Source organism: Beta vulgaris, chromosome 9 (assembly GCF_026745355.1).
Source record: "Beta vulgaris subsp. vulgaris cultivar EL10 chromosome 9, EL10.2, whole genome shotgun sequence".
Taxonomy (NCBI): domain Eukaryota; kingdom Viridiplantae; phylum Streptophyta; class Magnoliopsida; order Caryophyllales; family Amaranthaceae; genus Beta; species Beta vulgaris.
Window position 1 is genome coordinate 47,522,039 of NC_079210.1, and position 23,089 is coordinate 47,545,127.

Here is a 23,089-nt window from a genome sequence, read left to right on the forward strand (position 1 = left end):
GAGCTAGTGATCACGTACTAATAATTTGCCCAAAATCAGATGGCCTGCAATTGATCCCGCCTATATATGACATAGACCGATTCAGGTTTGACTTTTTCAACCCAGCCCATTTTCACCCGACCAGTCCATTGACCACTCTAAAACTCAATTGGTCAACCCAAACTTGTGCATAGAGGTGGGCATGGGCCGAAGCAAGAAATTTTATTTCAGGCCCGGCCTGACACGAGCCCGCTTATATAACCCGTGGGCCGAACGCTACATCTCTTTCTTTTTTAATTTAAAACTGTTAAGAATACACTAAAACAACATAGATACGTGTCAGGTCCACAAGAGGCACGAGCCCGGCCCGTGGGCCATGGTCCCGAACCGACAGTGGGCAAAATCTAGAAAATTTCATGTCGAACCCGGCACAACTCGTCATTGTTCCAAGGGCGAGGATATCCCGTAAACAGGTCCGGTCCGGTCTATGTCCAAGTCTACCCATGCATATGGTGCAACTTGCAACTTATACTCTCTCATCTCCACAAATTTTGATTTCTAGCACCCAAAAAACACCACATCTAGATTTCTTTCAGGGGCGTGGGCCGTGGAGTATATCTGTCGTTGGTAATTTTAGTTTGGACCATTCAAAAGTTTTTCCAAGCTCTTCTACACCACTTTCCTTCTTGTTGTTGCTTCTTCCTTTCTCTACTTTTCTACTTTTCTACTTTCTGCAACCACCAACATTCCACAATGCAATTCAAAGCCATAACTTCCACTTCCTCTCACATTCAATTGAAAACCTCCATTATCAAACAAACCATTCCTTGTAACTCTCTCAATTTCAACCCCTCTTTTTCCTCCCATTTTTGGCGCCCTAAAACCTCTCAAAAACCCCTTAATTCACCCATTTTAAAACTCTACCCAACTCCTAAAAATCTGCAAAAACTTGGTTGCATTAGTCCAAGCCAACAACTTTTGGGTGAAAATTATGAAACCCATCAACCAGAATTTGAAAACAATGGTGGTGGAATTGACCCAGAAAATGAAAAGCTTGAAATTTTGGAACCCACAAATGAGGTTGAGGAATTGGGTAATCAAAGTATGTGGGATCAAATGGTTGACATTGTTAAGTTTTCCGGGCCGGCTACCGGGCTCTGGATTTGTGGGCCTTTGATGAGTCTCATTGATACTGCTGTTATTGGTCAGGGTAGCTCTCTTGAGCTTGCTGCTTTAGGTAATTACTAATCCTTAATTAGGGGAAAAAAGGTTTTGAATTTTATGGGGTATATAGTTTTTGTTTGTTTTGGTTATGATGATGATGATGATGATGATAATGGTGATGGTGATGATGATGATGATGTTGATGATTATAATGGTGTTAATGCAAATGTTGAATGAACAGGTCCAGGAACTGTGCTTTGTGATTATGTGGGCTATGTGTTTATGTTTCTTTCAATTGCTACTTCCAATTTGGTAGCTACTTCACTAGCTCAAAAGGTTATGTGCTTCACCATCTTATAATAGTTTCTTTTAGTACTATTTACTAGACTGTATTTGGCTTTGGTAATTAAAGATTGAACTTAAGAAGTAATTAATTTTTCTGCTGAATTGAGAGATGGAAAATTGAGTATTGCATTGTTGCAGAATCAAGGGATTGAGATACACTTTTCAAGGTCTCTAAATTATTGTATTATGTGTCTTCTTTATAATTTTACATTAGTTTGAGTTCTTTGCAAATGGAAATTATCCTTTGAGACTGTGTATGGAGATTGATCGTCGCATTGATATTAGGCGATAGAACAACTACTATGAGATATATGGTGAGACCAGCTAGACCTGGTGTTACTTGCTATCGTATGGATGACTTATAATATTATCAAGGGAAGTGGTCTCGTCCAAGAGCTGCTCCAAGTTGATTGAGCGCAAAAATCTTCAATTGATGGTTACTACAGCAAACATAAACAAAATACACTTTTCTTACTCATATGATATCATCAATGATAATGGAATCTCAAACTTACCTATTTGCAACTTATAATTTGTATATGATCCGACTCCTAATTGTTTTCAAATTTTGCATACTTAAGGTCAGAATCTTTGTGCATGTACTTGATGCAGGATGAGAATCAAGTGCAGCATCAGATATCAATTTTACTATGTATGGGACTGGCTAGTGGAGTGTTGATGCTGTTGTTGACAATATGCTTTGGTGAATGGGCTCTAACTGGTAAATAAAACCGGTACAGGAACTTAGCTGCTACCACATGTCCACTAAATTCTCATAAAATTGCCTTGTTATCTTCTATCTTGATTGTGATATTCCTTGCTGAGAAGTTTTGCTATGTTTCTGTCTTTTCTTTCAGCTTTCGTGGGATTGAAGAACATCCATCTTGTGTCTGCTGCAAATTCATATGTACAGGTTTGTTTATCTGTGGTGTATGCTCTAAGCTCTATCTATTAGGTCTTTTATTTTGTACTCTGCTTAGGGATGAGGCAAATTGCTGTCCTTTTGAACTCTTGCTCTCAAATTAAATGTTATTCTGTTGGTCTTTACTTACAGATAACTACGAGCATATATTTTATACTTTTAATTTCCAGGTGCATGTATTCCCTTCAGCTTTATATGCTAGCTAATTTTGGTTTTTGTTTATGTTTCTAGATTCGTGCCTTAGCATGGCCTGCTATTCTTGTCGGGTCTGTTGCTCAGAGTGCCAGGTAAATGAACTGCCATATAATCTGCCTCAGATAAATTTGAGTGCAAGTGGTCGTTTGCTTTTACCACTTTCTCTTCCAACATACACAATTGCTAATTGTTGTATAATGTATGTCAGTGTTGTCTCTTGGGGTGGCTGGGCGGGGATTCTCTTAAACTTCCCCCTACTCCCCCAAGGGGTCTGACTCAGTAAAGGATGGATTTAAGGACCTGTGAGGGATAAGGTCCAACTGGGTCATACATGTTATGTACCAAAAATGTATGTCAGTTCAGCAATTAGCCTCAATCAAATATGGGTTGCTGTGCTGATGTCCTGAATGCTGTCTCTGCTTTCCAGTCTAGGCATGAAAGATTCCTTAGGACCATTGAAGGCCTTGTTGATTGCCAGTGCTCTCAACGGAATTGGTGATGTAGTCCTCTGTACTTTCTTAGGTTATGGGATAGCTGGTGCAGCATGGGCAACTGCAGCTTCACAAGTAAGTTAACCGCATTTATATAATCCTCTTTTTTACCCCTCAATGTCAGCCAAATTAATGCATGATCTCATCATTTCATTAAATATAAGTACTACATGTTTATATTTCAGGTAGTGGCAGCTTATGCGATGATTGGTGCCTTGAATAAGAAAGGATACAATGGGTTTTCTTTTGTGTTTCCATCACTTTCTGAACTGCAAATAATATTTGAGATCGCTGCCCCAGTTTTCATAACCATGGTTTCAAAGGTTTACCATTGTAGTAGTTTCACATCTGAACATATTTTATTGTTTTATATCTTTTTCTTGTTAGTTCACACAATTTATGTGGAAGCTAATAGCTACGTATTCTGATTCATATATGTCATTATCAGGTGGCATTCTACGTTCTTATTATTTATATAGCTACCTCAATGGGTACACATGTAGTTGCTGCTCATCAGGTCCGCTAAACCTACCCTATTATGTTCCGTGATCTTCAATCTAATTGCATACTCCAATCAAATCAATTAGGCTATGTTTTCTCACTTTACTGCTGTAATGTACAGGTCCTGCTTAATATATACAGCATGTGTTCAGTATGGGGTGAGCCCCTTTCTCAAACTTCACAGTCATTTATGCCTGAACTACTTTTTGGAGCAAAGCGAAGTTTAGTAAAGGTAGGTGTTATCTTTATCGTTGTCATTACACTTCAACTTCAACCAAACTGCACCCTAGCCGAGTCTTAAGCCTTTTGGAGCTCAAAAGATTTAAGTTCAGACCCAACTTTTGCTGATATATAAATAAGAAAGCATTTTTCACCAAAAAGGGCGAAGAGGGTGCAACCAAAAAAAAGAAAGTAAAGAAAAGAGGGAGTATGTAAAAATGTAATAGTTAATATCATTCCCAGCTTGTTCACGAGCTTATCAAGTCGAGAGTGGGTATGTTCAGCTCCTGAAAATAGGGAGCTGAACTAGAGACTAGGTAGGCTCATTTTGACCCCTATGTCAAGTCAACATTATACTAGGCACTAGGTATCGTCAAAGACATTTCTTGTTTTCTTTTAGAGCATGTACAATAGGGTTTTTGGGAGGCTCTCCAACTAGCTCTCGAAGGAGAGAAAATGGAGAGCTACTTCTTACCAAACAATGGGGATCTTGGGTGTGTCTTGAGTGTATATCCCTGGAGAAACTTTGAGAAGTGTCTCTTGGAGCCTGGAGGAGATACCGTTTGGAAGGAATGGGAAATGACTCTCCATTTCCCCCCAATCAATTGGTGACACATGGCACAAAGGAATGAGTTTTATTAATTGACATGGGGACCATTACATACTGAAAAATAAAAGGAGAGCTCTTTAAAAATCTTTATTTTTTTTGGGTGTTTTTTAGATATAGTTTTTGATAGTAGTTTGAAGATAGAGAATAGTGGTCACTCGAAAACTCATTGGACAGACCTTAACATTGTACATGCTCTTATAGATGTTATATGATCCTAACTACATGAAGTTTATTTTTACTAACAGGCGAGATCTCTATTGAAGTCCCTTTTGATAATCGGAATGTTTATTGGGCTTCTTCTAGGAGCTGTGGCAACTGCCATCCCTTTGTTTGTTCCCAATATCTTCACATCTGATCCAGCAGTGATAGGAGAGGTTAGTTACTAAAGCTTGTTATGCATTCTACAAGTTTTTTGGATCTCGGTGTCATAAGTCTTGAACTACATATTATACCTTCTGAATGACGGCATTTATCTCTATATGCAGATGCGCAAAGTTTGGATTTTTTTCTTCTTTGCTGTAAGTGTGACTCCTTGTATACTCCCGTGCGAGGGTACATTGCTGGTATGTCCATCTAGATTCTACTATTTTATGGTTATAGATATAAATTTCTATTTGTCGAGCTAAATCTAGAAGTATCACACTTATTTTGTTGGCTGCTTTATTGCCGCATGATACACATGGCAAAATCAACTCTTCTCCAATTACCAGGATTGAAGTGTATGACCCATTTCCTGAATTGATATAGACTTACTTGGAATATGAGTATGACCCTAACTACCCAGAACCAAACTACATGTCTTGTCACCCAAATATAATTTTAATTGAATTGACCTGGTACGAATCTGAACGACATTTTTGCCACCTTTACTATGGAGTAGTTAACTTTTGTTACGATCATTAGATGATGAAAATGAGATGCTCTTCTTTTCCGTGTGCAGGCTGGCAGGGATCTCAAATTCATAAGTACATCAATGGGTGCATGTTTCACTTTTGGTGCACTTGTATTGCTGGTATTCTTGCTGATCTTCCATAATTGCGCTTAGTATGATTTTCTAGATCCATGTATATTTGGTCTTTATATACTTCACTATTGTTCCATCATTGACAGATTGTGAAAAGTCAAGGGTTAGGCTTGGTAGGCTGTTGGAGTGCCCTTGTTGGATTTCAATGGGTAACTTTCTTTTGTTCATGTTTTGCAACTTATTTTTCTGCAAGTGGTTTGACATCTCCTGACATCTCTTTTTCACATTTGGTACCTAGGCACGCTTCTTGATCTCTCTAAGACGCATTCTTTCTCCTAGCGGTGTACTATACTCGGAAGATCTTGATCTTTCTAGATTGGTCGAGCTGAAAGCAGCCTAATTGTAACATCTTCAATCATCATATTGAACTTTTTCAACCCGTACTACAATTTTGAAGCCTAAAGGAGGCTTAAAAGCATAGCAATTTGTGTATAATCATACACTAAACTCTGAACACTTTATAGTAGTTGATAACATTTCTTATGCAACTGTATTTTATGATATCAGAAACACATATAATTAACTTTGAATTGTAATTATTATCAATCAGATTTCAGATGTTTGGCAACTGTCCAGAAGCCAGAAACCTCTGTAGACTGTCCTCTTCTCTTCTTGTCAATTCACCCACTAGAAATATATAATGAAGTTCTAATAATCGGTGGAATTCAACTCCGCTGTTTAGATTTTTATTATCTACTTCTAGTAAGCGAAGAAGCGAACTAATACTAGCGAGTAAACGTATTAACGTCGGAAAAAATCATTCGCCGCTCCCGATGCTCTAATGCATGAATGACTGAATGTGAATTACTCTAATAATGAGTGGAACCTACTGGACTTTGTTCTCTATTGTTTGATAGCCTTTTCTGGGCCTTTTGCATTGTTGGCAATTGTGGTGGGAAAATAAAAAGGTCCCAAAGTCGTTGGAGAGTCTTGGTTGCAATTTGCCAATTTGCAAACAAGTTTTGTTGTTGCTGTCTGCCCTGCGCCTCTACTTCCAACAGTGTCGCTGTTGGTAAAAATATAGTACGTATGTATTACACGACATCAAAATCAAATCTTTTATCTCATCTTTCTAACTATCTTGCAACATGTTATTTGAATGTTATATATTGCGCAAGAATATATACTAGAAAGTATCAAGATGAAGAATGTAATGTTGACAAAAGGCTAAATGAAATCCCAAAACGATACTTGATCTAAGCAACAATGTCATCACTGTTAAAATATATTTATATTTCTACAGTTGCGATCTTTTTTTCTACCAGATCATAACCTTTTTGTAACCAATATCATCATAACGGAGTGATTATAATTGTTCATTGTCCTATTTGATTTGACGTGTGAGGTCGTCTATTATAACTTATACTGCCGAGTCAAACCTTTATATATATAGAGAGGCATTGATATATCTTTTTAAGAACATAACAATTACGTATTTACGTTAATTATGAATATCCCCAATATTATTATATCAGAATTGTCCTTCTTAATTGCCAAAAAAAACTTTAGGGTGAGGATATTTCTTATTAGCATTTCAAAAAAAAAAAGTACTCCTCATTAGCATCAAATTATTGCAGTTTCGAAAGGAGGCCCCAACCTCCTCCCCACAACACTCAATTTGCTTCCATCAAGATTCGAACTTTGATTTGTCATGTGGGAAATAGGAAGTTGTAACCTTGAAACCAAGGATCTTTGATAGAAAGCAGTCTATTATTATAACTTATAAGTAACACTATGGTCAATTAGTAGATCCTGGACCAAGGTGTAGGATGAGCATCCTACACCAGCTCCAAAACGCAAGGCAAGAAGAATGAAACGCACCATTCAACATGCAAAAAAGTAATTGATTTGACAGTTAATGTACATTCCCATTACATCCAGCGTACATGTCGAAAATACAAAAAGTAATTGATTTGACAGTTACCGTTCACCATTTAATAATTGATTTGATGTCAACCGCCATCATTTCCCCCATATACTGTTCACCACTTCTCTCTTTTCCACACTCAACCTCCTTGTACATTCTTGACTTCGTGGTTGTTCATTAACAAAATCAGAATGTACAATGACAGCCCACAGCTGAAAGTAACTCAATTCCTGAAGCTGATGTCAAGTGAGTAATTTGCAATCTTTGTACACTGGGTGTTATGTTTGTTCACTAATGAAATTCAATATGTACAATTACAGTCTCATACCGAAATTCACCACTTCTCTCTTTTCCACACTCAACCTCCTTGTACATTCTTGGCTTCGTGGTTGTTCATTAATAAAATCAAAATGTACAATGACAACCCTCAAGCTGAAAGTAACCCAATTCATGAAGCAGATGTCAAGTGAGTAATTTGCAATCTTTGTATACTGGGTGTGTTGATATTTGTTCACTAATGAAATTCAATATGTACAATTACAGTCGCATACCGAAATATGTCAAGTGAGTAATTTCTAATCTTTGTACACTGGTGTGTTTGATGTTTGTTCACTAATAAAATTCAATATGTACAATTACAGTCTCATACCGAAATTCAATAAAATCACAATGTACACTGATGGTCATTGCTTTGATCACTGAAAATCCCCAAATGTACACTCGTATATTATTGTACACCAAACCATATGCATTTGTACATTAAAAAAATTATTTCACGTGATAAGAGAGAAAGAGCTGACCCACTTTCAAAAATACTGCCAAAAGCCAGCCACATGGGCAAGGTGTATGATGCTCATCTTACACATCGGTATAGGGTCTAAATTACGCACTATGGTTAGAGGACAAAAAAAAAAGGGTACAAACGAAGAAAAGAAAAAAAAAAATACCTGGCTCTTTCTATCATTCTTCATTCTTGGATCTTTCAACTTTCAAAGCCCTTTTCAACTTTAGTCTTCTACAACAAGTACAAAGAGAAACTCCCCTCTTCCAAAATCAAACTCTTCTTACCTTTCCCTATCTTCTTACTTTCTTCTTTCTTCCTTCTTCATCTTGTCATATTTATTTCTCTGTTTCTTAAACAAACTATAAACAATGCAACTCAAAGCCATAACTCCCATTTCTTCATTCATTCAAATCAAACCCATAACAGTAAAAAAACCCACCTCATTTTTCCACCTAAAACCCTCTCAAAATCCTCTAAAGTTACTAACTTTTAGTCACCCAACAAAACTTCACATTTCCCAAAAACTTCACTGTATTTCTCCTGGCCAAGAACTATCAAGTGAAACCCATTTCCCAGTATCTGAAATTAGGGGTGATAATGATGAAAGTGACAGCTCAGTTACACCAAAGAAGCTTGATTTGGTGGACCCCACAAGTGGGAAACCAACCAATCAGAGCTTATGGGAACAAATGATGGAGATCATCAAGTTTTCTGGGCCTGCTACTGGGCTTTGGATTTGTGGGCCTTTGATGAGTCTCATTGATACTGCTGTTATTGGCCAAGGCAGCTCCATTGAACTTGCTGCTTTAGGTATATTTTTTATTTTCTGGGATTTTGAATGATTTTATAGTGTGACTATGATTTGTTTAACTGGGATTGATGTAATTTTTGATGTGCAGGTCCTGGAACAGTTCTTTGTGATTATATGAGCTATGTGTTTATGTTTCTTTCAATTGCTACTTCTAACATGGTTGCTACTTCACTTGCTAGACAGGTACATTATTCTGCTTGCAAACTTTTAATATAATGTTCCCTTTATTTTATGATATATCGGCCGCATTCAATTAGACATATGATTTCTCAATAAGGGGTCACATTTGCTTAATGTAATTGAGTTTGTAATGGTACTCTGATAGAGTATAAAACTATTCATGGGACTCCAATGGTATAAGAACCAGCGTGACATAAAGGTCACGGGTTCAAATCTCATCCACCCCTCCTTTTTAAGTGGAATATTTAGCGCCAGGTATGAGTAAGACTCGTGCCGCATTCCTCCATCCACACTTCAAGCCCAATGGGCTTTCGTGTGAGGGGGGCGTGATAGAGTATAAAACTATTCCTAGGACTCCAACCATCAGTTTAAGCTTTTGGTTGAGTTGGTCGTTTGACTCTCTCTTTTCGTACATAAGGCATGTAAATTTAAGTTGTTTTTATGTTTATAATAAGAATTGACCTTGAATACTATATTGGTAAGTATATATAGGAAAAAATGTATGCACTGAAATTGAAGATTGTAGAATGCCTTATAATTCGAAGCAGATTTTCTTTTGACTAAAATGCCTTATAGTTAGATCAGAGGGAGTAATAACATTACCAATCCAACATCATTTAGTATTTGAACTCTTACATCTTGGCCATGCCACAAATTGGTTTTTGTTTGGAGTTTATTGATTAAGGGTAATGTTAAAGGTGATATGGGGAATTTGATTACAAACTTACTATCTTTATAGATTGTTCTTCTATTTTTATGACATCCCAAAATAAAGATGTGGCATGTTATATAGGGATGTAAGGACAACCTTGTTTTTTGTATGATTTTGTTTATAGAGACTAATATGAAGTCTAATTTGTGTGACTATTGCAGGATGAGAAGCAAGTGCAACATCAGATATCAATCTTGTTATTTGTGGGTGTGGCTTGTGGAGTATCGATGCTTGGTTTTACAAAATTTTTTGGTGAATGGGCTTTAACTGGTAAATAAAACTGGTATACGAACATAATCTGTTCCTACATGTTGGACTTCAATTAAATGCTTGATCACTTTTTGTTTCCTTCGAAAAAGCATCATATTTCTGATGGCAAAGCGTTTATGCCCTATGATTGCAGCTTTTGCTGGAGCAAATAATGTGCACCTTGTGCCTGCTGCAAATACTTATGTTCAGGTTTATCTACTTACATTTTGATCAGTCTTTCAGCATTGGGGTATATAAATGCATGTGGTGCTGAAGAGTTCTTAGATTGTTTTTAATATAGAGGGAAAAATAATAATTTAGGAATTTGGATTACTTGGTATGAATATTGGCATTTTCTTCAATAGCTATCATAATTTTGGAATGTGATGTTTGAATGTGTACTTTGTTCATAGATGCTAAATAGAGTGAGATAAGATTGATGAAGTTGACATAAGTGTATACACTCTCCATTAAAATGTTGTAACAATCCTAATATATTTTCCCCTTGGATAGTGAAAATTAGGATGTCCCCCTTTAATATGGAACATCTAAATGATGTTCAATGGACGCATGCTGTGCTCCAACTCTCCACCTTGAAGGTGGTCAGTGCTTTGCCTTCCTAATATGCTTGCAGTTTAGGTTCTTCATTGAGCTAGGTGCACTTTATATATCTTGATGAACTCTTTCTTAATGAATACAAACTCATACTCATGAGACCCTATTAAGATGTGGGCGCTGCGAACTCATACTCATGAGACCATTTAAGACATGGATGCTAGTTCCGTGCATAATACCAGACCAACGATTTTTTGTTCCTTGCATTACGCCATTCCCCAGAAGATCCATCCGTAGAGCGATGGAATCTCTAGAATGAATTATTATAGACTTTTCTCGGCTTCTTGGTCTCTTGGGTCTTCCATAGATCCCTCTGAAGTCTGTGATCATGTGAAGCATATGTCTTTGAGATCCTTTCAAGGTCCATTGGGAAGTATTGACAAAAATTTGGGGTAAATCCTCTTGGGGTCATCCAGTGGCTGTCAGATCCATGTACGATATATAGCAGACTGAGATTTAAAATTTGTTTGCCCCCAGGAAAGCCCATGAGTCATGCGCAAAAGACCTCTTGTGACTACCGGTGAAAAGTCTAGAAAAAGAATTTTAGGGTCTCATCTCATGCATGTGATTTATATTCTTCAGAAATCAGAATAGGATCTTCTGAGCCAATATGTGTTCGGCCTCAATCGATGGTCTGCATGTTCACAAATTTATTTTATCTGAAAGGTGCTTTCATGTGTCTTCTTAATAATGCTCTTTGTTGAAATTTAAATATTCCTACACTATCTACCTTCGAATTTTTTTGGTTCAAATCTGATCTATTGAGGCTTATCTGCATTCACTTCATCTTGCTCCTATAATTTTCAAGATCGTTTTTGTTTTCCTTTGACTTGCTAGATTCGAGCTTTAGCATGGCCTGCTATTCTTGTGGGATGGGTTGCTCAGAGCGCAAGGTAATACCTGCATATAATTTTTCTTGTACATAAGTACATAAATTTGATTACTAGGTTATTACTGTTTTACTTTGTAAACGCACTTACTAGTTGCTATTGGTGTTAAGCATAGTTTTATTGCTATAACCATCTAGATCTTTAACTTAAAATAAGTTTTATTTGGTCTCCACTTTTATCTATATGTTTATAAATTGATGTTTCTATCTGTTATTAGTCTGGGCATGAAAGATTCCTTGGGACCTTTGAAGGCCTTGGTAGTTGCAAGTGTTATAAATGGCATTGGTGATATAGTACTCTGTATATTCCTAGGCTATGGGATTGCTGGTGCAGCATGGGCAACTGCAGCATCACAAGTTTGTTCTTTGCCTTTATCTTTTAAACTCTCTTTCAGAATACTACATTTATGTTTGTTATTGTGTTTCTCTCAACTCTTGGAGTTCTTTTTTTCCAGATTGTTGCAGCCTACACTATGATCGATGCTTTAAACAAGAAAGGATACAACGGGTTTTCCATTGAAATTCCATCACTCATTGAACTTAAAGAAATATTTGCAATCGCGGCCCCAATATTTATAACTATAGTATCAAAGGTTTGTTGCGAACTTTAGTTTATATTCTTTATGAAGCGAAAATCATCTGATATACAAGATTTACTAATTTTGTTTTAGGTGGGTTTCTATTCTATGATAATTTATTTTGCTACATCTATGGGAACACATACAGTTGCAGCTCATCAGGTTAGTTAAATTTGTTAAAAGGCATTCCGGTGATGTTTGGTTCTTTCTTTTTTATTTTATTCATAATTTCTCATGTATTTTCAACTGAATACTGTCTAGGTCCTGTCTCAATTATTCCACATGTGCGCTGTATGGGGTGAACCCCTGTCTCAGACTGCACAGTCATTTATGCCAGAGCTGCTATATGGAGTAAACCGAAGTTTAGTAAAGGTATTTGAGCAGTAAACTTGTTCTAATTGTCATATGTACACAACACTAGCCACTTTATCAGAGTGGTTTGATCTGTTCACTCATTGGTTGGTGCCTGTAATTGTCATCCTAGATTATCATCATACTCATTTGATGGATTCAACTTTTTGAATAATTCTAAAGAATTTGGATGGTACTTTACTAACATAAGTTCAATAAGTGTTTGCGGAATATTTTTTTTGTTTCTTCCCCCCCAGTTGTACTAATGCTTCAAGTGTTAATGTTACAAACAGGCTCGAGATCTGCTGAAGTCTCTTTTAATTATAGGGGCCTCAGTCGGACTTGTTCTAGGGGTTGTTGCAACATCCATTCCTTTCTTGGTTCCTCAACTGTTCACCCCTGATCCTGCAGTTATATCAGAGGTTTATTTTCTTCATTCTCTATTAACATCCAGGATTTACCCATGGAAATACTGTCTACTCATGTTAATAGACCATCTTATCATTGTTCCATTGTTTTCTTCTCAATCTTTGCCATACCTAATTTGTCCTTTGGAATTTTTAGGTGAATAGTATAATTAACGCCTGTTTGGTGGGTGGTAGTAAATGGCTCTCGTGGTAATGAAATCATTGATTTGTAAGGAAATTTCCATACTCATTTGCGTGGTAATGAAGTACCACCCCCAAACATGTGGTTTTTTCAGAAATGAGGAAAATGCAAGCCCCATGGACACTGACACGGGAATTTCCATGCAAAATTACATATCAATTTATGGCCATTACTAGCATTTATCATCAATTATCTCTGAGCAAGATGTAACTCATATCGTAATATCAAAAAGAAGTTCAAATCATAACACCAAATTTAGAAAGGAGTCTATTAATTTGAGATGGCTTTGGAGATATGATTATTTAAGGACGGAAGGGGACACTATTTCGGTCGAAGTTGATTCATCAGCTGCCAGCTCCCTATTTGTAAAACTAGTGACTGAAAATTCTTGTTTGCTTTACTTTTACAGATTTACTCCTGCGAAAATACCTTCTCTTTTTTGCGAAATAACTACAATTTTCTATAATTGCAGATGCACAAAGTTTGGGTTCCATTTTTTCTTTCTTTATGTGTGACCCCTTGTATACTCAGCTGTGAGGGCACGTTGCTGGTAAGAGCTGGAGCCTGTATTCCAATCTTTTCCTTGTTTAATTCATCTTGTAATTCAGTCTTTACCATATGAATGGACTGCACATTTGAGTTATGATTAAATAATTATTATCATTCTCAATAGCTTAACGAGTGTCTAACAGATCTTTTTTGGTAGAGAAAATTCATTAAGTCGCGTTGGAATGGTTTTTTCATGTGCAGGCTGGAAGGGATCTTAAATTTATTAGCTCATCAATGAGTGGATGTTTTGTCTTGGGCGCCCTTGTATTACTGGTATTACTTTGCTGAACTTCCTTAATAATTTTATCAGCTTCTTGCTGAAATCTTTCTGTTTTTCCTTCTTTATTCCATCCATTTACATTTCCTTAACAGCAAGCTGTTTCCCTCGAGAAAATTTGACCCGTATTTTCATTTTGTTCTACGACAGCTTGTGAAAAGTCAAGGATTAGGTTTGATTGGCTGTTGGACTGCCCTTGTTGGATTTCAATGGGTAACTTCTCTCTTTTGGATGTTTGGCATTCCTTTTGAACTTTTATTCATGTGTTTTGTATACAACAGGGTTAGTTATAAAAGGTTAAGTTTTACACAACTTGGAGTGATTAAGCCTGTTGTATAGTATTACACCCGGTTTACACAAGATGTATTATAGTAACATTGCCTTGACTGCTTTCCTTGCTGCGTTCTATAACCAGGCACGATTCTTTCTCGCTCTACAACGCCTTCTTTCTCCAAGCGGGGTACTTTTTTCAGAGGATCTTCTTCGTTTTAGATTGGCTGAGCTAAAAGCTGCTTAAGTGCTGATCAAAACCACCATTCTCAAGGTGCTTGGGGTGTTTTTTAAACCACAATGTGCAATAGTTGTGTTCACCATAATTTTCTGAAGCCTAAAAAATGCTCAGAAGATTGATAACCTACTTGGTGACGTGATACAATTATACAGCAAGTGATAGGAAATTTAGTAAGTACTTCAGTATACTAGTTAAAATTCTTCAACTAGGTTCTGTGTAAGTTAGCTCATTTTTATGCTGCACACTGGAACTCAGCAAATTTGTATTACTACTACAATTAATATTCCAAAATGAATGAGAAACCCTAAAAATTGTACTTCTCTTCTTACTTCATCTTAAATGCTTCAAATCTAGTCCACCAACATACTCCCCCTGTTTTTTTATTGCTACATTGTTGTATGCGCAATAATTTATGCAATATCACTTTCAAGCTTTTTGGAGTGCATTTATTTACCCATTTAATGTAAAATAATGAGAAAAAGTGAAAAGGAAAAAAACAAACATAAAAAAATTATTTTATAGTGGGTCAAGTACCCCAAATAAGGAATATGTAGCAATTAAAAAGAAACAATTATTTAAGAAAAATATAACAATTAAAAAAATCGAAGAAGGGTATATGTATGTGTAGTTCAGGTGGGTCAATCACAGGCTTACCTAAAGAACAATAATAAGAATATAGTACTTGGAAACAACCAAATTTTATTGAGGGCAATTGCTGAATTCAAAGCCAAAAGGATTTCAAGGGAAGAAAGCACTGGAGAATAGAGCATTTGGTTGGTGAGTAGTGATGCATCAATTTCATAGACAGACAATTTGTCCATCTAACTCTTTCAATTACTATATGAAGTATTATGCAACACACTAAATTTTGACATTGTTATTATATATATATATATATATATATATATATTATATAATTATATATATATATATATATATATATATATATATATATATATATATATAATTACGCTACTCTTTTTTTTTACAAAAAAGAATTATGTTGCTCTTAGGTGAGAGCGATAGAGTAAAAACTTTTATCTCTGAAGTGGAGTTATCATCATTAGTCGAACGAGAATACTTTCTTCCCTTTAAATTACTCGCAACATTTCCATTTTTACAGGAATTTTTTGTTGGTCAATAAACAATCTTACCTATCAAAACCAATAGTAAGAATCAGGTCTTACCTTAAAGTTACTTTGAAAGAGTACCTAATTCAATGCATTTTTATACTCAAAATGCATGATTAGTTAATTAATGTCATGCTTTAGTTTAATCCCATACAGCTTTCCTCCTAATTCTGATCCTCTCTGTTCTGAAGGGACATAGGGTGGTTGGTTTACTATACTAATCTATACCCATTAGTTAATTAATTATGTCAAATAGTGATATCATTCTTTTGACTAACAACACTTTATAATTATTATATTATCTCAGTGCTTGACCATAGCTTTGCCAAGGTATATTTTGGATATCTTTATGTTAACTTTTTCCAACAACCCAATCAAGTAACTCCATAGCTGAGGAAGGACTTATACTTCATACTTCTTCCGTTTCGTTTTAAATGCAACAAATGAATATTTTATATCTTACAAATAATATCCATTTGTTGCATTTAAAACGAAACAAAGGAAGTATTATGATAAAAAAAACCTACTGTATATAACAAAGTTTCATATCATTTCATACAACTTGTGTTAAGATAGAATGAATCATTAAGAAGAGATTAGGTGCCCTTCAAAAGGAGAAATGCAAAATATTCACAACTTTTGGCATCTCCTGGGAGAAACATATCATTTTTCCACCAATTGAGCTTTTATCATATGATATTGAATGATAATAACTGTCAACCAAATCTTCATGACTTCTAATTTTTATTGACTATAATCCTCACCAAACAAGGGAGGAAGCCTTAAACAAAACATATCTTGAATTCGCAAAATATTCCGATTTCTAATTCAGAATTCTCTTGATTCATCCTCGTGAGAAATTGCCTAAACATTTGACTCTTAACGCATACCCATATAAGGGATAACTCGATCAAATAATCTACGATGGTACATTAAAAACACCTATTTTTATTACGAAAATACTACTTAATTTGCATATTTTATTTATCAACAAGACTAACTGCAAATTCCACCAATCAAGCACCCAAAATTTATTTTTTAAAAAAGGCAATTGTATCTCAATGAGAAAATTTTTAGTATCAAGTGTTGAAAGAATCAATCCAACAACAAAGAGAAGAACAAAAAAAAAAAAAAAATCCTCCTATAAAAAGAATCTGTTCATTGATTAAGTTACCATAGCATTGAAAATCCAGAATTGAATCACTTCTTCATTGAAAAATCTTGAACTTTTGTTACCAATGCACTTCTAACAACACAACCATCATTATCAATCTCCTCCATTTTAAAACTATCCCTTTGAATTCTCCCATGATCATCAACCATATAATCTTCTACTTGATCACACAACCCTGAATAATCCTCTCTTAAAATCAATGCATTATGAAGTATAGAACAAGCACCAACATAAGCAACAACATTCCTAACTTCCTCCTCAATTGGCCTACTCAAAACACCCCAATTCTTCAAACTAGCAACAGTTTTCGCCATCGAAATTCGCATAAACTCAAGCTTAGCATTGAAAATTTCCTCATTTGATCCAAACTTAGGATCTTCAAAAGGGATAATCAACCAAGGAAGTAAAGGGTATCCATCATTTACACCAACCAAATATTGAGGCACACTAATTTCACCTACATAAACAGGTGGTGCATTTAACAATTTCCCACATTGTTTATCCTTAAACAAAGTTGTTGATTCTAACACTCTTTTGTTACTCTTATCACCATGGAATCCAGCAACAATGCTTAATATTCGACACGACGAATCGACGACGATTTGAGCAGCTATACTACTCTCATTCTTCACGTTAAACCTCGTACAACCGATCACACCGCAGCAATTCGGCAAACCTGTAATCTCCTCGAATTTTTCTGACACTGAGTCCAACTCGGCCGAGTTAGGAAACCCAACCCAGAATCTGAAATTAGTACACAACACCCTACAAAGCTGTTTACAGCAGAATTTCGCAACTCGGTCGGTGACTCGGAAACGAGTTGAGATCTCCGAGTAGTCTGACCCGGTGCACAACCTATACAACCCGATACCGAGTCGCAACTCGGCCGGTAGATTGAGTGGTGAACCGGCCGGGTCACGGCACTCGAGTAGCGGTTCGAGTAAACCGGATAGCCACTCGAAGGTTGAAGGTGACATCTTGAAGGTGAGTTGAAATGAGTTTGGGTTCTTAACGAGGACTGAGTTGACTCGGGCGAGTTTGGAGGACCCGGAAAGGGAATCGGGTTCGGAATCGGATTCCCGGAGGTGGGTCCGTCTTCGTTTGCGGAGGAGAGAGATGGAGGAGGAGATTTCGGAGTGGTGGAGGAGAGAGAAAAGGGAATGGGAATGATGGGAATTGGGGGGAATGGGAATGGGAATGGGGGAGGAAGGGTATAGGAGTAAGATGAGGAGAGTGAGTTGAGAGATTAGAGAAGAGAGAAAAGCTGATAATTGGCGAGAATCCATTTGTCAGAGTTTTCTGTTTGTTTTCTGAGTTTTTGTGTGTTTGTTTGTTATCTGACTTCTGTATGAAGTCTGAAATAGAATCTAATATACTTGTTTCAGGTAATGGGAATAAAGAAAGTTTGTAGTGGAGCTTACCGGGAAAGTCTACCGACTAAAATACTCGCTCCGATTTTTATTAGTTTACCCGTTTTTTTTTTTTCACAAAATTTTTAGAAGAAATAATGTTGTGGGACATAAAAAGAAAAATGAACTATTATTTTATAATTGATGTCAAAGTTGAATGTATGTGTGATAGAAAGTTAATGGACGTCCCAAAATGGAATACGGTAAACTAATAAAGAGCGGAGATAGTATATCTCAAATCACGATGATGTTGTTGCTGACTCGCTTGTGTTGGTTGGAGGCTCTCTTTTCACCATTGTGATAAGGGTTCAATTCCTCCACCATCAACTCGTACAAGGGTTATTCATCTTACTTTAAAAAAATTAAATTCTATAACGTGATATAAATTATAGAACGACATATTATTTTAATGCACATATTTTGTACGTCTCGGAGATATATTGGCAATCAGCATTTATGGGCCGGATTCGTGGGCTAGTAATGGGTCTCATCCATTTTGTTGCAGAGTCTAGTAGCTTAGTAAGATGAATGCACGAAGCAACTAACAGCAGCCATGATAATAATCTCCAACTTCTATAATGGAGTTAGATGATAGTGGTTGGTGCAATGTCTAATAAGCGAAGTTCTAGAATGGGGAGGTAGAAGTGTGAGAGAGACAGATGATATAAGGAATGGAAGAAGCTTTACCTAGAATCTTCCTAAGACATAGGTGTGTTGTCTCTTTATGTTGTCAAGGTTATCGTTTGCGACCAGCTGCACAATAAGCACAGTGCACCCGAATGCGCCTTCTGATTTGCTACAATAACCCATTCTCTATCAATATTCAACGGATAATATGAACATCGATGTGGCAATTTTCGAACATATAATACTTGCAAAAACTCCTAATTCATATCTGATATGCGCAAATAGAGCATAAATCAATGTCATTCTAATAACTTTTGTGAAAATAACTTCTCCAAACTCTACTGATGAGTTATACACTATTTGCATATATCAAATATAAATCAAGACAACCACTACAGTGAGAAACTCTTAATTCATATCTGAGAAGTGAGAAGTTTAATATATTTTCACTTCCTAATAAGGGTTTCAAGTATACAAAAGCATTAAAGTACTCAAAATTTTACAGAATTGCAGCTCTAATTAGGAAAAACATGAATCTACACTATGATGAAGTGAGATGCTATTGCTCCCAAGATTTAAAAGCTAAGCTATGAAGCAATATTCTCAGATCTTCGACTTCCATACTGACCTCGTCCTGGCCGTCTTGGTAATTGTTCTCTTTTCTGCATCATTTTACATACAAGTAAAAAAAATCAGATACTAATATGTAAAAAAGTTGCTCTATCACATATATCAGATGTACTATATGTTACCATGAAAGCAGCCTGCGCCTTCTCCCTCCTCTGAGCAAATACTTTACGAGAATGTTCTCTCTTCTTCTCAGCCTCTAACTTTGTAATGCTTGGGCGATAGAAAATGACAGTTCGGCCAATCTGGCCAACCACAACAGATCCAGTAGCAAGTTCTAGCTGCTTAACAACATCTTCCATCTCACCTGGACAGGTTCTGTGTATCTTAAGCTGTTTTAACATCCACACAGCAACAAAGCTCAGCATAACATACAAATATTCGATACATTTTTTTTTCCATTCAAGTACATGAGAAAGTAATTTGCTGAAATAATTGCAGTTTTCACCATCACAAAAAAAAAAAAAAGAATTACGGTTGTAACGACATTCACCGAGTTGGTAAAAAGGTTGCCGAATGGCTTTACCAGCTACAATATGGAATTTCAACCACGGAGGGAGGAGAGTATCTAGGATTTCAGGATACTTGCACTAACATGAGATTCAATTGGCAGAAAATACAAGATTTCTCTATCCTGTTTATCCGACACTTCCTAAGCACATAAAGAATTGGCCATTTGCTTTTTTGTTTTACATGATCTCCAAGGTGCAACTGAGTGCTTTAGACCATTGTTAGCTTTAATTACAATATACTTTAATAAACAATACTACAAAAAGGATGATATTTTGGGACTACATGACAATAATTTTTAATTAAATGTTCGTTAGATTTCAAGGTCATTTTGTGCAGTATTATGTTACTCAAGACACAAGAATGAATGTCGCATACAGACACATATTTCAAGGTTATAAGAGGTTATAAGTTCCACGCACTCCATGTCTGGAGTTGCAGCTTTTCTAGAGCCGGAAGGGGGGAGGGTCCTGGGGAGCCATATGCAAACTTGGCTGAGAAGTGAGAACACAGCATCATGACCTTGCAATGCAGAATATTTTACAACAATTTTCAGAATTGAAAAGGAAACCAAACATCAAGCGCAGCAGTACATCATCCCATGAGATTGACAAGCCTTGAAACTGTGCAACCCCTGACTTTCACAAACCAATACACTAGAGAGTAGAGACAATCTCAATTGAACCAAAGACCTCACACATTCTACTTCAAGTCTTGAACCTCAATCGTATAGGCAATGGACCATATAAACCTAATGCATTATCATAAACCAAAACAAATATACCATTCAAAAGAATAGAGAAAAAACGTTCAGACATCCTTCGAGTGAGGGTAATCGATATAAAGCTAAGATGTGAATCAAACGATAGTGTAAACTAGTTAAGGAAAATGATTACATGTAAATGGGAGTATTACTCCCTCCTAGTGTGATAAATTACTCCTAAGCAGGGTTATATGGTTTCTTGAGCAAATACTAGTAATAGGTAATGACAGAGATTTGCGAACAGTTAAAGCTAGTATACATCAATCCCCCAAGGCTCCAAAATGTCCACACTTTCCTTGCAAATGGGAATATTACTCCCTCTCAGAGTGAGATATTACTAGTCAGAGGGGGTAATAGGTTCCTTGAGCAAGCACTAGGTACTAGATGGTAGATAATCACTAAGATATGTGTGCTTACACTAGTTTCTAGTTTTATCAAGATATTACACAATCTACAAATCTTATTAATTGGCTGAGCATCTCTCCAGGTTTGTCCATCCAAGTCCTAAAATCCTCCTCCATCCCGTCCATCTCCTCTTTATTTTAGCCTCTATTCGATTCCATTTACCATCCTATCCATTCCTCATATGCCAACTATGGAATTAAATCGGCCACATCACAACATCAAGACCGCATTGCCAAGGTTTTTGAGCTTACCAAGATCGATACTTAAGGCTGTCACAGCCGAAAACTACCCGCATTGCCCTCAAAAGAGATTCCACAACCGTTATCGCGGTTAACTGCATCCGAAATGTACAACCATGATTCTATACCTAGTCTAAACTGTAAATCCCTTGCATTAAAATCTACTCCATATAGAACTAAACTCAATAATTCAACTGGTCTCCCTAGATTTGACAAGCAATTCCATCAAAAGTTCATTAGCCTAGCATCAATTCATAATATCAAATTTACCAAAATCCTTCTTCAAAACTTCAAAAAACCCAATCTACCAAAAATTCCACCAATCCCAACATTCAGAACAAAACTACTACCAGCAAATATTAAACCCTAAACCCCTAAAACTCAATATACAAATTTCAAAAACCCAGACACAAACTACAATCAAACCAACTCAAAACTCCCACAAATTTCCATATCAAATGTATTACATTAATTAAAAATCAACCCAGAAACAAAAAAAAAAAAAAAAAAAAAAAACCACAAAACAGAATTTCACAATGTCAAAAAACAAACATAAACCCAAATTCAATCAATCAATATAAAAACATAAAACTTACCTTAAGAAGTTCATTAGCTTCAAGAGTTTCAGACAAAGCAAAAACAACATTATCAGTAACACCAGATTTCCCCACTTGTTGAGATTTAAGCTTATCTCCCAAACTGTTTGCAAAAGAACAAAGATCCTTTTTTTCCTTAACTGTCAAATTAGGCAATTCTTTATATTCCTTAATTTCATGAATTTTAACAACTGGATTTTCTTCTTGAATTTTAGTAACTGGGTTTTCTTCATTATCCTTAAAATCGTCGAAATTAAGGTTTTTGTTTTCTTCAAGGGTGCAAAAAAGTGGGGGTAAAAATGGGTGTTTTTGAGGTTTTAGGAGAGAGAAAGATAGTTTTTTTGGTCGGTGGAGGAGAGAGAAAGGAACTGCGCATAGTGGGCGGAAGATATGCCGGTGGAGGAAGAATTGAGCTACTGTTGCGGTGGTTGCCATTTTTTTTTTATCCAAAATGCCTGAAAAATTGGTGGTTTTATATGTTTTTATCTATTGTTATAAAATTGATAAAATTCTTAAAGTGAAAAGATATTAACACCAAAGGGCGTTTGGTCTAGTGGTATGATTCTCGCTTCGGGTGCGAGAGGTCCCGAGTTCGATTCCCGGAACGCCCCATTTTTTTCCTTCCTCATTTTTCCTTCCTCATTTTTTGATAATGTGACATTTATCCTACACTTATTACATTAAGGGTGCGTTCTATTCAACTTATTAGACCTGAACTTATTTGAACTTATTGAACCTGAATTGAACTTATTGGAACTTATTAAACCTGATTGGACCTGATTCAACTTATTGGACCTGATTGAACCTGATTGGAACTTATTGGACCTGATTGAACCTGATTGACCTTATTGGAACTTATTGACCCTGATTGAAACTTATTAGACCTTATTGGACCTGATTGAAATTATTAGACCTTATTGAACCTGATTGAAACTTAGGGTGCGTTCTATTCAACTTATTGGACCTGAACTTATTGGAACTTATCTGAACTGAACTTATTGAACCTGAACTGAACTTATTGGAACTTATTAAACCTGATTGGCCTGATTGGACCTGATTCAACTTATTGGACCTGATTGAACCTGATTGGAACTTATTAGACCTGATTGAACCTGATTGACCTTATTAGACCTTATTGAAACTTATTGACCCTGATTGAAACTTATTAGACCTTATT

At 36.2% G+C, this 23,089-nt stretch overlaps 4 protein-coding genes and 1 non-coding gene across 6 annotated transcripts; 3 read left to right on the top strand and 2 right to left on the bottom strand.

The window, feature by feature from the left end:
• The first annotated feature begins 581 nt into the window (after positions 1 to 581).
• Positions 582 to 5,996, top strand: LOC104904270 (protein DETOXIFICATION 46, chloroplastic). Of its 2 annotated transcripts, none has more exons than XR_007269757.2 (14): positions 582 to 1,216; positions 1,385 to 1,479; positions 2,101 to 2,209; positions 2,346 to 2,401; positions 2,642 to 2,697; positions 3,033 to 3,171; positions 3,282 to 3,419; positions 3,545 to 3,613; positions 3,719 to 3,829; positions 4,672 to 4,800; positions 4,912 to 4,989; positions 5,137 to 5,262; positions 5,367 to 5,438; positions 5,537 to 5,600. XR_007269757.2 is itself a non-coding variant. In XM_010692475.4 (14 exons), the coding sequence occupies exons 1-14, from the start codon at positions 733 to 735 to the stop codon at positions 5,788 to 5,790; spliced, it is 1,701 nt and encodes a 566-aa protein (XP_010690777.2). In that variant the 5' UTR covers positions 590 to 732; the 3' UTR covers positions 5,791 to 5,996. The 2 variants fall into 2 exon arrangements, 1 of the variants encoding a protein (XP_010690777.2); XM_010692475.4 differs by lacking the exon at positions 5,137 to 5,262 and adding an exon at positions 5,689 to 5,996 and having other exon boundaries at positions 590 to 1,216; positions 5,537 to 5,599.
• Positions 5,997 to 8,197: 2,201 nt separating this feature from the next.
• LOC104904273 (protein DETOXIFICATION 46, chloroplastic) lies at positions 8,198 to 14,765 on the top strand. The gene is made up of 14 exons (XM_010692477.4): positions 8,198 to 8,911; positions 9,001 to 9,095; positions 9,966 to 10,074; positions 10,208 to 10,263; positions 11,506 to 11,561; positions 11,776 to 11,914; positions 12,013 to 12,150; positions 12,229 to 12,297; positions 12,397 to 12,507; positions 12,780 to 12,908; positions 13,568 to 13,645; positions 13,846 to 13,917; positions 14,072 to 14,134; positions 14,337 to 14,765. Exons 1-14 carry the CDS (start codon positions 8,470 to 8,472, stop codon positions 14,436 to 14,438), a joined length of 1,659 nt encoding a protein of 552 aa, XP_010690779.2. The 5' UTR covers positions 8,198 to 8,469; the 3' UTR covers positions 14,439 to 14,765.
• Positions 14,766 to 16,762: 1,997 nt separating this feature from the next.
• LOC125493705 (protein ANTAGONIST OF LIKE HETEROCHROMATIN PROTEIN 1-like) lies at positions 16,763 to 17,713 on the bottom strand. The gene has a single exon (XM_048637199.1). It carries the CDS (start codon positions 17,711 to 17,713, stop codon positions 16,763 to 16,765), a length of 951 nt encoding a protein of 316 aa, XP_048493156.1.
• Positions 17,714 to 19,165: 1,452 nt separating this feature from the next.
• On the bottom strand, positions 19,166 to 22,369 carry LOC104904275 (hypothetical protein). Its single transcript, XM_010692479.4, has 3 exons — positions 21,913 to 22,369; positions 19,525 to 19,731; positions 19,166 to 19,434 (listed from the first exon to the last, which is right to left on the bottom strand). Exons 1-3 carry the CDS (start codon positions 22,345 to 22,347, stop codon positions 19,360 to 19,362), a joined length of 717 nt encoding a protein of 238 aa, XP_010690781.2. The 5' UTR covers positions 22,348 to 22,369; the 3' UTR covers positions 19,166 to 19,359.
• An 82-nt stretch (positions 22,370 to 22,451) lies between these two features.
• On the top strand, positions 22,452 to 22,523 carry TRNAP-CGG (transfer RNA proline (anticodon CGG)). The gene has a single exon. It is a non-coding gene; the product is annotated as a tRNA-Pro (tRNA).
• The last annotated feature ends 566 nt before the right edge of the window (positions 22,524 to 23,089 follow it).